The sequence below is a fragment of the Colletotrichum scovillei genome (genome assembly GCF_011075155.1).
Source record: "Colletotrichum scovillei strain TJNH1 chromosome Unknown Contig00006, whole genome shotgun sequence".
Classification (NCBI taxonomy): domain Eukaryota; kingdom Fungi; phylum Ascomycota; class Sordariomycetes; order Glomerellales; family Glomerellaceae; genus Colletotrichum; species Colletotrichum scovillei.
Window position 1 is genome coordinate 177929 of NW_023336264.1, and position 15289 is coordinate 193217.

The window sequence follows — 15289 nt, forward strand, 5'->3', positions numbered from 1 at the left end:
TGGGAATGGCTTGAAGCCGATTTCCACCGACCTGCCGAGCAAATTCAATTCTGCGACACGCAATACCTTCGGAGTTAGTGTCGTTCTACAGGATCCTGAGAATCCCCTGCCCGGAACTCTAAGCAATATCGGTCACCAAGCGATGCTCTTCCAGCTGAGTCAAGATGACCATTGTGTGTCCAGTCAAGTTCTTATATCCGTAGTGCAGTAGAGAGCGCCGAGGAATACATCAAGAGACCTTGTTTATGTAGCTTTCAAGCGATGATCAAGCTGTCTTCGCTTCTGCTCATGTCCCTGTATCCCGTATCCGTCTTCCGCAAGGTACTGACAAGGCACCCCCCCCGAGTGCATGGGGAATCAACCCCAACGCCAAGGCTCGCGACAAAAGATATCTTGATGTCTCGGTCAAAAGTGAACCGAATCCTCCATCCCCTGAGAGATCCGCACGCGCCTTATGGACGAAGCTTACAGGGGATTTTCAGTCAGGTGCCTGAACTCATTGCGGCATCGGCCAGCGTATGATACCGAACCCTCGATTCTCGAAAGCTTGGGTCACACTCCATTGTAGTTCATAGGAAAGTAGCATCGTGAGACCATAGTTTGTTCATTCAGTTTCATTTTGTTTTTCATTTAGCATTATATCATGAGCTTCATACAAAGACGCGCAAGAACTCGACCAGTGCCATCATAGCCATGGCCTGGCCGTAGGGCATGCTCGTCCGCGGAATATCCTTGTAATGCTGCAAATCGTGACCCATACCCGTGCCAAAAGACGTGTTGAGCAGCTCGCCCTCGGGGCTAATATTTTCCAAAATGGCATTAATCGCCTTGACGGCGACGGCCTCGTACTCCTTTCCAATGTACTTTTTGCGTTGCGCCTTGAGGATGCCGTAGGCGAAACCGGCCGTGGCGCTCGCCTCAACGTAGGAGCCCTCGGACTCGGGCACGTCGAGCAGCGTCCTCCACAGGCCGTTTTCGACCTGCAGCGGCACGAGGGCGGCGCACTGGGCCTCGAGGGTGTTGATGAGGTGGGAGCGGAGGGCGTCGTCGCCCGTGAGGTTGAGCAGCTCGATGAACTCTGGGATGACAATGGTGAGCCAGCTGTTGCCGCGGGCCCAGCGGGCGCGGGCAAAGTTGTGGCCGCCTTCGTGGAAGGTCCAGCCGTGGAAGAAGAGGCCGGTGGGCGCGTCAAAGAGGTACTGCAGGTGGAGGAGGAACTGGCGCTTGGCCTCCTCGACGTAGTGGGGGCGGTTGAGGACGAGACCGATCTTTGCGAGGGGCAGGACGGTCATCATGAGGGTGTCGTCCCAGAGCTGCTGGTCGTTGACCTCGAGGTAGGTGATGTGCTGCATGCCGCCGTACTTTGTGCGGGGGAGGTCATGGTAGGCCCACTCGGCCCAGCTGTCGAGCCAGGGGAGGTAGGTCTCGTTTCCGGTCTTTTCGTAGACGTAGGCGAGGGTGAGGAAGACGGCCATGGTGTTGATGTTTTTGCCCTTGTGGCCCTCCTCGAAGCGGTCGCGGAACCAGTCCTCGATGATTTTGAGGTCGGCCGGGTCGCCGTTGAGCTCGTAGTACTTCCAGATGCCATACAGGCCGATGCCGTGGGTCCATTCCCAGTCGCCCCAGCCCTTTGTGTCGATGACGCGGCCGTTCTCGAGCGTCATGAGGAACTCGCCCGTGGTGTCCTTGATGTTGACCATGTCGTGGATCAGCTGCTTGACCTGCTTGTGAATGTCGGCCCGCTTGACGCCATGGAGCTCTGTGATTCCCGCAGGCATTTTGGCGGTATTCTTTCTGTGTTATTGTGAGGATTGTTTGTTAGACCCTATAGGTGTCTGTGTCCGTAATTAGCCTTGAGAGGTCAAACTTTGGCCTGGTAATGTGAGGCCATGGTCATCTCGTTTCCCATGATGTCGGATTCGTGTCGATTGGTGTCGCAAAATGACTACTCTACAGGTAGTGTGAAATGAGACTAACCTTCTTGTTCAAACGTCGTGCGGCACAGATAACATGTGACTTTGCGACAGTTTTGGGGAAGGGGGTATCTAGGTATGTACAAGCACGGCACGGCACCGAAAGACGCGAAGACACGTGAGGCAGAAATTTATCGACAATATGTCAGATCCTCGGGGGAAAAGGGTACGCTCAAAGGCACGAAGTTTGGGTGCGGAATCCTTTATGAAGGGGAGGGCTCCGGCGAAATATGCTTGGTGGGAAAAACGAGGGGTCGTGGGCGGGAGGATGGAGGGGAACGTATGCTCGGAGTGATGGTGGCCGAGGACCAAGGCCCCAAGATGTCCTTCCAAGACGCGCTTTCCAGTAGGCGGTTTGGTTCAAGGACGATGGATCATGGGAGGAGAGCTGGGGATCCCCACACTCTGGATGGACGGCCAAAGATGTTCTGGCTGGGATTGTGCATTTGCGACTGCGAAATCGCATAAGGAAACAATTACGCAGTACATACTCCGTACTTGAGTCTGCTAAGGCAGAGTTAGGTAATGCAAGGCTTGAATCAGTGAGCAAAGACCGTTTCTCTCAGGTACGCTCCTGGACCTGGACGACGAGTGCGGAAACGACGTCGATGGTTGGCCGGAAGGGCCCGACGTTGACCCGCTTCAGATGGCACGCCATCGGGGTGCTCCGCTCGCTGCTCGGGCCCTCCTCCCCCGCGCCCCGGGCTTCTTACCCCGCGCCGGTGGAGAAAGCTTTCCCCGATTTTTCTGTTCATTCCCGGTCTTTTTCCTGGCCCCCCCGTAATTCCCGTGGGCCTCCTTTTCTTACCAGTTCTCTCTGCTCCGTCTCTGACTGGTCTGTCATTACTTTAGCAATATGTCCAAGGACAATGTCTGGATCATCCCTGTTTCTCTCCCCAAATTCCTGCGCCTCTTACGAGGTTTGTCGCCGAACCCGCTGCTGGCGCCCCCGGCTTTTTTGTGTTTAGCCGTCCGGGGTCTGTGTTTTGGGGAAGTCATCTCCGCACACTCTCCGCAATCCCTTCTACACTGGATCTTTGGGGGAAATTCTGGGCGAGCAAAAGCTGGAGAGGGCGGGCAACGGGGAACCGGGAACTGTCCAGAGCCTAAGGTACGGAGTAGGAGAGGAGATTTGAGGGGCCATTTCTGCCCTAGGCAACCAGGCTTAAACTTCATTTTGCGGAGCCCTGGACGGTAGAATAAGGTTATCCCATGCCCTCCCAGGCACCGCAGTGACGGCACAATACGGAGTGAGATTGAGCGAGATGAACGAGATCGCAGAGATGGGCGAGATTTTCTAGAGTCATCTTGAGAAATTGAAGGAACGGAAACGTCTACTCATATAGGAACGGCTTCTACGGGACGGCTGCCCTCATTCCTGACTACTATGACCTTCTGATTGCGGAACTCAATTTCCTTTCGTAGTCACTGTGCTTGCAAGCATTCTCACCGCAGGACATTAGACGCAATGCAACCGCTGCAACACGACATACTGCGTATGTGCCTGCACACACGGCCACACGTATTCCCAGCCTCCTGCTGGAAATTAGCCCCATGTCAAAGTCTGCATACTGTTGCGGTACGCTTTGTACAGTTCACCGCGATACCATTATTTACCACGTCTTCACATGAGCTGAGCCAGAGTCAACAACGCAGATTTGACGGAACAACGATTTGCAAAGTCATTCAAGAGACGGAGAAGACCCAGCTCAGCCCGAGCGTCAAGACCAAAGACTTCGTCAAGCTTTTCCTTTGGTGGTGAGCCAAGTCCGGCCGGTCGAATCGGTAGGGTTCGCGCCGACGACATGGCTGCTTTGAGGCAAGACGGCCGTTTTCCTTACATCGACCAATCCCATCCCTGCATGCCCGCCGCCAGCCCGAAGCAGCTTTCTCGTGTCGTTAACATTTCCGCCCACCACCACGCTGGCTCACACACCACACACCCCCTTCCGTCGAGGGACCTCGTGGTCTGAGACTCCTGTTCTTCGCCAGTCGCTGCTGAACCATTTCGTCTGCCCAGAAATGCGGCGACAAAAGCCCAAGAAACCAAGGAATGAGGCGGCCGGGAGAGCGCCCAAGTGCCATGCCAAGTCGCTCACTGCCGTCGCAGCCGCCATCCATTCTCATTCATCGATAACCTCTCCTCCAAAACCCAGAAGAACAGAGTCTCTTCTCGTCCATGGGATCGTGGTTTCTCAACCGCTTAAACGCTTGATTACCAACACCGATTAGTTGACCTTTCGCCGCCTCGAGAAATCACAGACTCGTGTGAGACATTCCAACAAGATGCTACTGACTAGAACTAGTCTCGCGCCTTATCCCCCGTTGCAGCAAACCACCAATCACTTCACTCAGTTCAGAGAACCACAGTATAGGCGCACGCCATCGCGCCGGGTCGACCTCGCCAGCCGTGCCAACCATGATAGTTCAACCAGAGAACTTCCCCGTTGGAGCTATGCATCCACACCCTTATTCCCACCTATCTTGCTGTCGGTATCCTTCCGGTTGACCATCCATCAGAACCAGCACGCACATGTTCATGTTGTTGCCCCCATGGGTCCCCCAGTCGCCGCAACGTTGTCCCCCAATCCCTAATCCTGACTCGTGCTGCTCTAGCCATGACCCTGCCCACTTTCTTATCCTTCTCATCCAATCTTTGTTACCCAAATTACGGTCTCATCCTCCATCTTCTCCCCAGATATTGGGGCATACACCGCAGGAACGCGGAGTTCGAGAGGGGAAGAGAGCGAGCGTATGGGGGAGGTGTGGTAAACCAGGCCCTGCCAACATCGCACCTTGCCCTTCCCGCCACTTCGGTCGAATGATGTCCCAAATTGCACCCACTCCTCCTGGACTCCTGGTCATTCCTCGCCTGTCAATTGTCTGGTCCAAGCTGTGATCCGGCTCGCCGAACCACACAGGACCCGGTAAGCCGTCTCTATATCCACCCCGGGATACCAGGAGCCTAGGGCCCGTGGGGGTTTGGTTCTGGCTTTGGTCTCGTCGTCTCTTTTCGCGGGGAACCGAGATGTGGACCGGGGAAATGGAGAAGTCCTGCCTGCTTCCCAACAAGAAATCTTGGGGTAAAAGTGAGGAGAGAATGAGGATGAGATTCCGGGGTTTGGCAGCCCAGATTGATACCACGTCCGGAAGGGGAAAAGGAAGGAAACTGAAGCACTACCTACGGTCCACGGCTCGCTTTTCCCTAACACCTTACCACCCACCCATTACCACCCCTTCGGGGTGCTCCACCTGAGATCTGCTCTTATATAGAACGAGGTAGCATCCTCTTTCTTCCACCTCCTGCTCTTCTCCTGCAGGTTGCTCAGCTTCTTCCCTTCCTTTGCAGAGGTTAGACAAGACTCCGGACCCCATAGCCCCCATCAAGTCAATATCTGAGACCTTTGCTGCGTCTCTCGCACCTCGGGCCCTCACCACCACACCATCAGGAACCTTCTCTCGCTCAGTCTCACCTAGACAAGATGGCCTCTACCGAAGTCGCCGACCCGGAGCTCGTGCGCCCCATGAGCGGAGGCGGCCCGGGCAAGAAGTCCTTCCACGAAGTCGAGCGCACAATCTCCAACGAGAAGGCCGACCACCAACGCCTCGAGAACGTCGACAATGAGCTGTCAAAGTACGTCGGCGACGGCTCCATCACCGTCTCCAGAGAGCGCAGCGATCAGCTGCGCAAGATGATTGATAGGCGCGTCCTGGTCATCATGATCGGCACCTACTTCCTCCAGGCCATCGACAAGGGCACAATGTCCTTCGCCTCCATCATGGGCCTCCAGGAGGACACCCACCTCAAGGGCCAAGAGTTCTCCTGGCTCACCACCTGTATCTACATTGCCATCCTCTTCGTCGAGTACCCCCAGAACTACATCATCGCCCGTGTCCCCATCGCAAAGTACCTCAGCTTCTCCATCATTGCCTGGGGCGCTGTCCTCGCCTGCCACGCCGCCTGCACCGACTTCAAGGGCCTCGTCATCGTTCGTACCCTCCTCGGTATCTTTGAGTCCGCCTGCCAGCCCGCTTTCGTCATTCTCTCTTCCATGTGGTACCGCCGCGAGGAGCAGGCGTCCCGTGTCACGTACTGGTACATGATGAACGGTGCCCAGCAGGTCGTCGGCGGTCTCCTTGCCTACTGCTTCACCCACATCAAGACTGGTCCCCTCAAGTCCTGGCAATGGCTGTTCCTGGCTTACGGTGTCATCTCCGTCATCTTTGGTCTCTTCGTCCTCCTTTGGATGCCCGACTCGCCCATGCGCGCCAAGTGCTACTCCGAGGAAGTCAAGCGGGAGATGGTCGAGCGTGTCCGCGACAACCAGACTGGTATCCAGAACAAGACCTTCAAGCGCGAGCAGGCCATCGAGGCCCTCAAGGATCCCCAGGTCTGGGGTTACTCTCTCATCGCCCTGTGCACCACCCTGCCCACTTCCGGTCTCGGTGCCTTTGCCAATATCATCATCAAGAGCTTCGGCTTCAACACGCTCGAGGTCCAGCTCCTGGCCATGGTTCTCGGTTTCTACATCATCTTTGTCCTTCTCGGCTCCGTCTGGCTTGTCAAGAAGTTCAACCAGAACCTCTACGTCATGCTTGGCTTCTGTGTCCCGTAAGTCAAGCCCCTTCTCACAGTGCCATCGTCAATAAGTCACTAACAAACCTCGCTAGTTCCGTCATCGGCACTGTCCTCCTCATGACCGTCCCCAACAACACCTTCTCCCAGCGCGTCGGCCTCCTCATCTGCTACTACATCACCCTCTCCTTCTGGTCAGCCCAGACCCTCGCCCTCTCCCTCATCTCCCGAAATGTCGCCGGCCAGACAAAGAAGCAGTTCGCCGTCGCCATCAACTTCATCGTCTGGGCCGCCGGTAACGCCATCGGCCCCCAGGTCTTCCTTAAGTGGGACGGTCCCCGCTACTTTATTGCCTTCGCCACCCACTTGGGCTGCTACGCGCTTCTCATCATCGTCATCATCTGCCTCCGCATCTACCTCTCTCGCGAGAACAGGAAGAGGGATGAGATGGTTGCTGCTGGTATTCCCGAGGCTTCGCCCGACTACACTGCCCACGCCTTCGAGGACAAGACTGACAAGGAGAATCTGTCTTTCCGCTATGTCTTCTAAGTGTTAGGTGCGAGTGGTTGTGTAATCTGTTTATGTAATAGTCAATAATGAAGTTTGACTTCGTCAATATACCCAATATGTTATGCATTATCTTCCAATCTGCTTTCTCTCGCCGTGATAGGATATTCGTGCAATACTGTCCCCTTGATGAGGAGTGACATGACCTAACTCCAGTGATTAACATTGGACGATGAGATACGCTCATCACTGGTTCTTTCTTCATGAGTGCTCATGAGAATGCGACCGAAGACAAACTCGCCGCTTTTTTACTCACCTCAGTTCCCTATTACCTGTGCATGTGATTCTGTAACTGTCTTAAAGACATCTGATTTCAATGATCTTCATCATATTCATGAGAAAATTCAAGTCCTCCAACATGTAACTCAGACATGGTAATGAAACAGGAACCTGGATATCTGAGGGCGACTCCATGTTACCTGCAAGGATGAGGGATAAGAGAGAACATCGCGATGAGGCCCAATGCCAGAAACAACGTCAATTTAAGCTCTTTTAGCCTGTACAAACGCCAAGTAAGTCGCTAGTCAGGTCCAAGAGATTCACCAAGAAATCTTTGGCAATCAACATGTCTTGAGTGGCTTGCATCTTTGCTTGGCATTTGGAGTTAGGTATGGTTCCCCTCACCGGTGCCGCTTCTCACACCCCCTCCCTTGACTCTTACTCCAGCATCCCCCCTCATGAGGCACAAGGCGGCTTTCCCTCCCTCTTCCTTCTCTCTCTCCTCATCGCCAAGCTACTTCTTGAGGGCCTTGGCAACTTCCACATACGAACCCTTGCTAATGTCCTCCAAGATACCTAGACCTCGGGGGTCCCAGCCAAGCTCTTTTCTGGCCTTTGCACCAGACGCCCTATTCTCTGTAGACAGGAAGAAGGAGATAGTCTGCCCCAACTGCTCCTTTGCAATTTCCATGCTAATATCCCTCAGCGGAACCTGAACAGCTGCAGAAATGGCCTCGGAGAGTTCGAAAGAAGTAACGTCCGTCGCCGAACTGGCGTTATAAATCTCCCCTGCTCGTCCCTTCTCCGCGGCTAGGAGGAAGAGCCGCGCCGCATCGTCAACATGCACATTAGTAGTCCGTTTCTTCCCGCCGTTGACGATCGTCACCCCGCCAGTCTGAGCTGCGATGCCCATGAACTGCGCCACACCACTGCCGCCTCGGCCATAGACGTAGGGCGCCAGTCGGATCGACATGACGCGAACCCCTCTCTTTGCGAGATCCAGCGAGTGTAGTTCGGTCAGGATACGGGTGTTGATGGGCTCCGGATCCGCGGGCGATGTCTCGGTGGTCTCTGCGCCGGTGGGATCCGCCGCGACGCAGAGGGTACCGGACGTGACGACGAGAGGCTTGTCGGTGCCGGCTAGAGCATCGGCTATGGCGTCGACGGCTGCGGTGTCTATGGGTCTGAAGGTCTCGTAGGGCTCTCCGCCGAACACGTAGGCTGTGGCTAGGTGGATGACGACGTCTGCTGCTTTGCTTTCGTGGCGTATGACGTCTAGGGAGGTGAGGTCGCCTCTAATGGGTACGGCGCCAAGGCTGCGGAGCTTTGAGTCGCTGGATTTGTTGCGGGAGAGGCCGTGGATTTGGTAGCCGTTTTTGAGGGCCAGCTCTGTGATGACAGAGCCTACGTAGCCACTGGCTCCAGTCAAGAAGATGCGCTGTTGGGGGGGTTGAGAAGTCATTGATGGTTGAAGCGGTTGTGAGGTGAGTTGTGTGAGGGACATTGATGTTGTCATTGGCAAATATTTCGATGTATTGGATGATACTGAGGACTGGACTATAAGTAAGTATTCGGAAATCTCTGGCTTAGAACTACGACCGACTCACCGCGAATCCTGTATTGCCTCCATTCGTAGTCTCTGCCGGGGGTGGTTCTCTTACACGCAGTGGTTGAGTAAGCAAGGCACGGAATTAAGAACGGCCAACCACAATCTCCATGCACTCGAGATTGGTTGCCTAATCCGGTAAACAGTCGATCCTTCAGATGGCATCCTATTTCGACCTCATAACCGATTGCTAATACGGAAAAGCTGATTATAACGGTGATAAGACTGTAAAAGCGCATCAAGAGAGTACTCTTGTCGAGTTTGAAGCTTCGGAAGTTTCGACTTGTCCGCTATTGGCCCGATGCTCAGCTGAGGCGTGCTGCCAGCGGTGTCGTCAAATCAGTTAGTGGCTTGCTTGGCCGGTCGGGTTTAAGTGCGACTTAACCCCTTCTCATAACACGAATTGAAGTTGGGCATCAGGAGACTTTGGATAATGCCTCGCTTTTGAGTTTCCTTAACAACGCCCCCTTGACCTAAATCAACCTTTCGCATTGAGTGAGTCCGTGTTACTACGTTCATGGTTGATGAGATAAAGCTTCATGAGCGCGATGTTGAATGCGATTCAAATATCGGTTGAGAGCTTCTCAGTCGTCAAGTGAGTACTAGGAGAGATGATTTCCAAGGAGAATGAACTCTATCGCGAAATTGAGGCAGTTTGCAATGGACTCACAGCCTCCTCATGTTCTTTACCAGGTACACGAAGCATGGCATGCTGATGATGAGTGCTAGTGTTTCACCGTGAAGACGAAGTCATAAACGGTACGAAGTATTATGAAATTGGGGAATCCTACGGAGACTAGATAGACAGACTACCAAGGAACATGAGCTCATTGAAACCGGACACTGTCATCAAAAATCAGATCTTGCCCGTCACACCAGGCTTGATGGCCTCCAGCTTCTGCACCAATTCATTCCAGGCACGATCTTGCGCCTCCTTGCCCTCCTTACTCCTCACAAACGGCGACGGCTCCTCGATACCGCAGTCAGACATGTACTTGCCGTGAGTATCGGCACCCGAGGCGCCCGCATGAACCAGCGTCCTGCTGCCGTACTCGGTCGTGCGGGCCAGGAGAAGCTTCATAATCCACAGGGTCCAGCCACCGGCCTCGCGTCCCAGCTCCGAATGGCAGAGACCCGGGTTGACGCAGTTGACGGTGACGGGATACTCGGAAGCCGGGTGCATTTCTGCGATAGTCCTGACGCCAAGGACCTCGAGCAGCTTCGAGAGGGGGTAGAGCTTGCCTACGGCATCGTCTGAGGCCTTTGCCCTTTCCTTGATGGTGTTATAAATCTCGCCATCGGGGGCGGTGCGCTCCTCAAAGTTTGTCCAGGCGTGCACCTCGGAGGCGGTGATTGTGAAGGTAGGTCTCGTGTTGAATTTGGCAGCAGTCTCCTTGAGCTTGGGCAAGACGAGGGCAGTGAGCAAGAAGGTGGACACGACGTTGACGGTGATGGTACCCTCCTCCCCTTCCATGTCCTTGAACTTGCTGTGGACCACACCGGCGTTGGCGATGAAGATGTCAACGCGCTCCAGCTCAGACTTGACACGCTCAGCAAACTTTTGGACGTTGGCGTAGCTGGACATGTCTAGCTGCCAGACGTCAATAACGTCCTTGCCGCAGCCCGTGGTGGACTCGATGTCCTGCTTGGCGGCCCGGCCCTTGTCGAGACTTCGGACGGCGATGATCAACTTGCTGGCGCCGAGACGGACGTAGTGCCGGGCGGCTTCCTTGCCGAGGCCCACATTGCTGCCGGTGATGATGATGGTCTTGCCCGCATATGAGCCGGTGGGATACGGCAAGGACTTGAAGAGCTGGCTGTAGATGAAGCCCATTGTGTGATTTAAGTGTAGGGTATAGTAGTGATTGATACGTAGATGATAGTGAAGCTAATGAATTCAGTCCTAGTGATGAGAGGGGTTTCTTAATGACATGACGTTGAAAAGGTGTTTGGACGAAACCATTATATACTACCAATGGCCGCTTGCGACTTCATCCCAAGTCTATGACGGAGTTAGCAAGGGGGAGCGGAGCGGAGACCGCGCGGACCAGTTCCAGATGGTCGGGAGGGGCCTAAACTTTCAAAGTGCTTAAGTCGGGACGTAGATGGGGCCCGCTGGCCGGGCGCGAGCAACCTTAACTCCATGCCGTGTCTCAGAGTGGCTCAAAGAGGCGTTTCTGTCAACTCATTTCGTTGGCTGCCTTCTGCAGTGATGTTGAGCTAGGTAGGTAGACGCTCATCCTACTGGGCGGACTTGTCACACATTGGAAGAGTTTCAAGCTTCGTATGTTCACGAATTTGTCTACATATTGGTGAGCTCATGTGCAGTTTGGGTGGTCGAGAGGTGGGATTTGATGGGCAGGGCACTGGGCATAGGTATCGTTGGCGGAGTTAAAGCGCTACTTGATCAGGCGAATTGCCGCGAGAGCCTTCAGAACTACCCACTCTTATACCTACGTAGAGACCATAATGGGATTGGGAATAGTTACTGATTTATGTGCCACAAAACTGGGCGGATTTCATGCGAACGATCATTATAGTCAGGGAACCCTGTTGCAAGTCGCGTGCATCGTAACTTGGCTGGACTGAATCCAAATGGCTGACTCAATTTCCCACTCAAAACCAACGACAACCGAGTCCTGGGAATGCCGTAAGCGACTTTGGCAGTCTGGCCGCCTCCAGGTCACTCGTTTAATCTCATGACCAAAGGGATGGACCTGCAGAAATCTTTCTTTTCAATGATCATACTCATGCCACCTGCTGAATTGTATGTGGTAAAAGAGCTCGAACATTCACACAGCTACAACTTTACGATGATGGAAGGTGACAATGTAGTATGTTTGAAGATGAGCGGCGCTAGCTGGATCCCTGAGATCTAGAACAGAAACGTGAAGCCTATCTAACTCAGCTTCACCGGCGCATGTATGCCATTAAGTTGAGCTCATAGAACTGTCCGGTACACGAGCGCTTGAGGCCATCATGACTGAACGTAATCGCGTGTAAAGGCTCCCGAATTGGTGTTTTGTCGCATAAGGTTCCTGTTACCAGAGCGCCAGAGGTAGTGCCCGCACTTCCAAACAACCGCCTGTCGGCCGCTATGTAAGCAAGCTTTGTTCGTTGCCGGCTCGGCCAATTTGCCCCGGGCTTAAGCACTAAACCCCGGATTTTGCGGAGCTGGGCCCTAAAGGCGCCAAGGTCCGCTGTCTCTTAAGAACCAAAGTCCCAAATGCTGCGACACTGTTCAAAAGGACTCAAATGGAACGGACAAGAAAAGAGTCCGTCAATTGCCCGTTGCACTGTTTGGCAACTTTGCGGTGGAAATGTGGCAGATTTCCGTTGATACACCGGCTATGAAGCCAACCAGCCATCATCGTCTGACAAACATACACTCTACACCTGGCAATGAACAATGGACATAGACGGTCTTAACAGTGTTTTACTATCTTGAAGCCATGATACTCCAACTGAAGCCTGGTGATACTCAAGGTGTAAGGCTTCATGATGCGGATTTTACGACTATCTCCTCAGTACCCTTGGCCAGTGCTGATGAATCCACGCCGACATTCAAGGTAAGATGGTCTTTCAATGTCATGAAGGATTCAAATTGTTTGCTATATAACCATGCAATTTCAGCCGAACATCGTGAATTAGTATCTCATCAATCCACGCTCACCGCAACATCTCCGATCTTGACATCAACAACAGAATCAAAAGCACCAGAACACTCAACTTCCTTCAAGGCAACCTCTATTCACAATGTTTGCACTTCCCGTTCCCGCTTCTCTTCAGAAGAGCCTCGACACCACCAAGGTCGAATATGTAAACCTGGGAACCTCCGGTCTTCGGGTGTCCGTTCCAGTCCTGGGCGGCATGTCCCTCGGGTCCAGTGAATGGGCGCCGTGGGTGCTGGACGAGGAAGCATCGCTTGAGATCCTCAAGGCCGCCTACGACCGCGGCATCAACACCTGGGACACCGCGAACATGTACTCCAACGGCGTCAGCGAGGAAGTTATCGGCAAGGCCATCAAGAAGTTCAACATCCCCCGCGAGAAGATCGTTCTCATGACCAAGTGCTTCATCTACGTAGGCGAAGAGACGAACCTCCACACTACCATGTTTCCTCAAGAAATACGCCAGAGCAAGGACTACGTCAACCAAGGCGGCCTCTCTCGCAAGGCCATCTTCAAGGCCGTCGATGACGCTCTTGCCCGCCTGGGAACGACCTACATCGATCTCTTCCAGATCCACCGCTTCGACCCGACCACACCCATCGAGGAGACCATGAAGGCCCTCCATGACCTCGTGCAAGCCGGCAAAATCCACTACATCGGCGCCAGCTCCATGTGGGCCACCCAGTTCGCGCGCATGCAGTTCGTCGCCGAGAAGAACGGCTGGACCAAGTTCGTCAGCATGCAAAACTTCTACAACCTCGTCTACCGTGAGGAAGAGCGCGAAATGAACCGATTCTGCAAGGAGACGGGCGTAGGCCTTCTTCCCTGGTCGCCGCTTTACGGCGGAAAGCTGGCGCGGTCTGTCAAGGCTGAAAACACCAGCATCCGATCCCAAGGCAAGGGTCCGATGAACCCCGATCTCAGTGAAGCCGATGAGAACATCATTCACCGGGTTGAGGAGATTGCGGACAAAAAGGGATGGAGCATGAGCCATGTCGCGCTCGCTTGGATCCGTTACAAGGGTGGAGTTCCCATCACCGGCTTCAACTCTGTCAAGAGAATCGATGAGGCTTGCGAGCTGCGGGGCAAGACTCTGACTGACGAAGAGGCCAAATACCTGGAGGAGCCTTATGTTCCTAAGAACGTCATTGGCCACGACTAGATGTTCAGCTAGCACCTCATCAGTAGCACTCAATTCCACATATTTGCTTCTTCATATAAGGCGGGCGCTCAATTGGAGGTGCTAGATGAATCTGTGTTGAAGTTATGCCACGTACCCACGTTGTGGAAGTTGGTGCTACTGAGATTCATCGACCCTGGAAGACCACCCTCTGAGAAGTATGTACTACAATTCACTGACATGTATGTCTAGTTTCTTCCTGCTCAGGTGTATGCGATCAAACCCCACCTGGCGCAAACTCCCTCAAGGCCTTCGCCATTGGGCCAAACGCCGCCCCCTCAAGCACCTTCTCATTCGTCCTCCAGCCAAGCGACCACGGCAACCTTTCCTCCACGAAACTAGCATTGATCCAATCTCTTCTCGCCTTTCCATCCTCGACACTTCCTCCAAGCGCGGCAAGGAGACCACTCATCTGTTCAACTGTAGCCGCGACACCAGCGGCATCAAGCACAAACTCGGGATTCTCCTTCCTCGCATCCTCGAGTCTCGCAGCACCAGCTTCGGCAGCTTGCTTCCAAGTAACGTACTCGTCAGGTAGTCTAGCCACGAAGGAATCCCAAATCGTTCTATTGAACCGCAAGTTATCACCCAGCGCGAGGTCTCCGCGACTCAAGCTTCCGTCGTGATCCAGAGGCTTCTGCGCCAGGTCGTCGAGGTGAAAAGTCCCGTTCACACCCGTGGTGGAGTATTTCAGCGCCGCAGGGACGGGGCCCGCCGACACAGCGCGGGAGAAGTTGAAGGCTTGCATCTGAGCTACCGTGGCGCTTTCACTTGAGATGAAGGCGCCGTCGCGATTGATGTAGCCGTGATTGGCGAGGATATTGAGGGCTGGGCATGGTGAGCGGCGATCGGTTGAGGCTGGGGCCATGTATGGGTGCTCTGGGTCCTCGAACTGCGCGTGTGCGACGGCGGCTAATGAGGATAGAGCCACATATGAGAAGGCCTGAAAACGCATGATGGCTTGTATTATCCGCTGTTGAGAGCAGCAGAGAACAAAGAACAGATGTGAAGAACTAGCCGAGGGGGAAAAAACACTGATTCCACGCAGCAGACAACTCAGTTGATGCTCTCGATAGTCAAAGCTTCACAGCTCCGTTGGAAGACTGCTTACCTTCTGTCTCCTGTACTTATATTCTTCCTTTATCATGGATGGTGAGGCATAATTCTTCAACACTACTAAGAAACCTTGCAAATGGGGTCTTCAAGCCAGCTAGCCGGCGTCCGTAATGAGAAATACGGGAAGCGGCATTGGCCGAATGATTTCCTCAAGGCTCAATAGAGTTTCGATTTAATCTCGGGTGAGTATTCCTGGTGCTCGGCGGCTCCGGCATACCACGGTTCTATAATTGAGTTTCGGTGACCCTGCGAATTCGGCTTTCGACATCCCGGGATCCACAGCCGGGCCGCATTCTCACCGCTATCTTTCTACATCACTATAAGAGCCTTCTTGACCCCAAGTGTTCAAATATAGCCGTGAAATATTTTGTCACATCATCG

At 53.8% G+C, this 15289-nt stretch overlaps 6 protein-coding genes across 6 annotated transcripts; 2 read left to right on the forward strand and 4 right to left on the reverse strand.

The window, feature by feature from the left end:
- Nucleotides 1-650: 650 nt before the first annotated feature.
- HER10_EVM0008107 (glycosyl hydrolase family 88) lies at nt 651-1778 on the reverse strand (the record flags this gene model as incomplete). Its single annotated transcript, XM_035477641.1, has 1 exon — nt 651-1778. One exon carries the CDS (start codon nt 1776-1778, stop codon nt 651-653), a length of 1128 nt encoding a protein of 375 aa, XP_035332961.1.
- A 2179-nt stretch (nt 1779-3957) lies between these two features.
- HER10_EVM0004672 (major facilitator superfamily transporter) lies at nt 3958-7098 on the forward strand (the record flags this gene model as incomplete). The annotated part of the gene is made up of 2 exons (XM_035474308.1): nt 3958-6585; nt 6645-7098. Exons 1-2 carry the CDS (start codon nt 5456-5458, stop codon nt 7096-7098), a joined length of 1584 nt encoding a protein of 527 aa, XP_035332528.1. The 5' UTR covers nt 3958-5455.
- A 751-nt stretch (nt 7099-7849) lies between these two features.
- HER10_EVM0004368 (alcohol dehydrogenase) lies at nt 7850-8797 on the reverse strand (the record flags this gene model as incomplete). Its single annotated transcript, XM_035474017.1, has 2 exons — nt 7850-8068; nt 8129-8797. The coding sequence occupies 2 exons, from the start codon at nt 8795-8797 to the stop codon at nt 7850-7852; spliced, it is 888 nt and encodes a 295-aa protein (XP_035332494.1).
- A 1000-nt stretch (nt 8798-9797) lies between these two features.
- On the reverse strand, nt 9798-10918 carry HER10_EVM0000436 (short-chain dehydrogenase; the record flags this gene model as incomplete). The annotated part of the gene is made up of 1 exon (XM_035470219.1): nt 9798-10918. The coding sequence occupies exon 1, from the start codon at nt 10773-10775 to the stop codon at nt 9798-9800; it is 978 nt and encodes a 325-aa protein (XP_035332034.1). The 5' UTR covers nt 10776-10918.
- Nucleotides 10919-12697: 1779 nt separating this feature from the next.
- On the forward strand, nt 12698-13774 carry HER10_EVM0011804 (aldo-keto reductase; the record flags this gene model as incomplete). The annotated part of the gene is made up of 2 exons (XM_035481223.1): nt 12698-13090; nt 13130-13774. The coding sequence occupies 2 exons, from the start codon at nt 12698-12700 to the stop codon at nt 13772-13774; spliced, it is 1038 nt and encodes a 345-aa protein (XP_035333422.1).
- Nucleotides 13775-14009: 235 nt separating this feature from the next.
- Nucleotides 14010-14747, reverse strand: HER10_EVM0009400 (uncharacterized protein; the record flags this gene model as incomplete). Its single annotated transcript, XM_035478889.1, has 1 exon — nt 14010-14747. One exon carries the CDS (start codon nt 14745-14747, stop codon nt 14010-14012), a length of 738 nt encoding a protein of 245 aa, XP_035333108.1.
- Between the last annotated feature and the right edge of the window lie 542 nt (nt 14748-15289).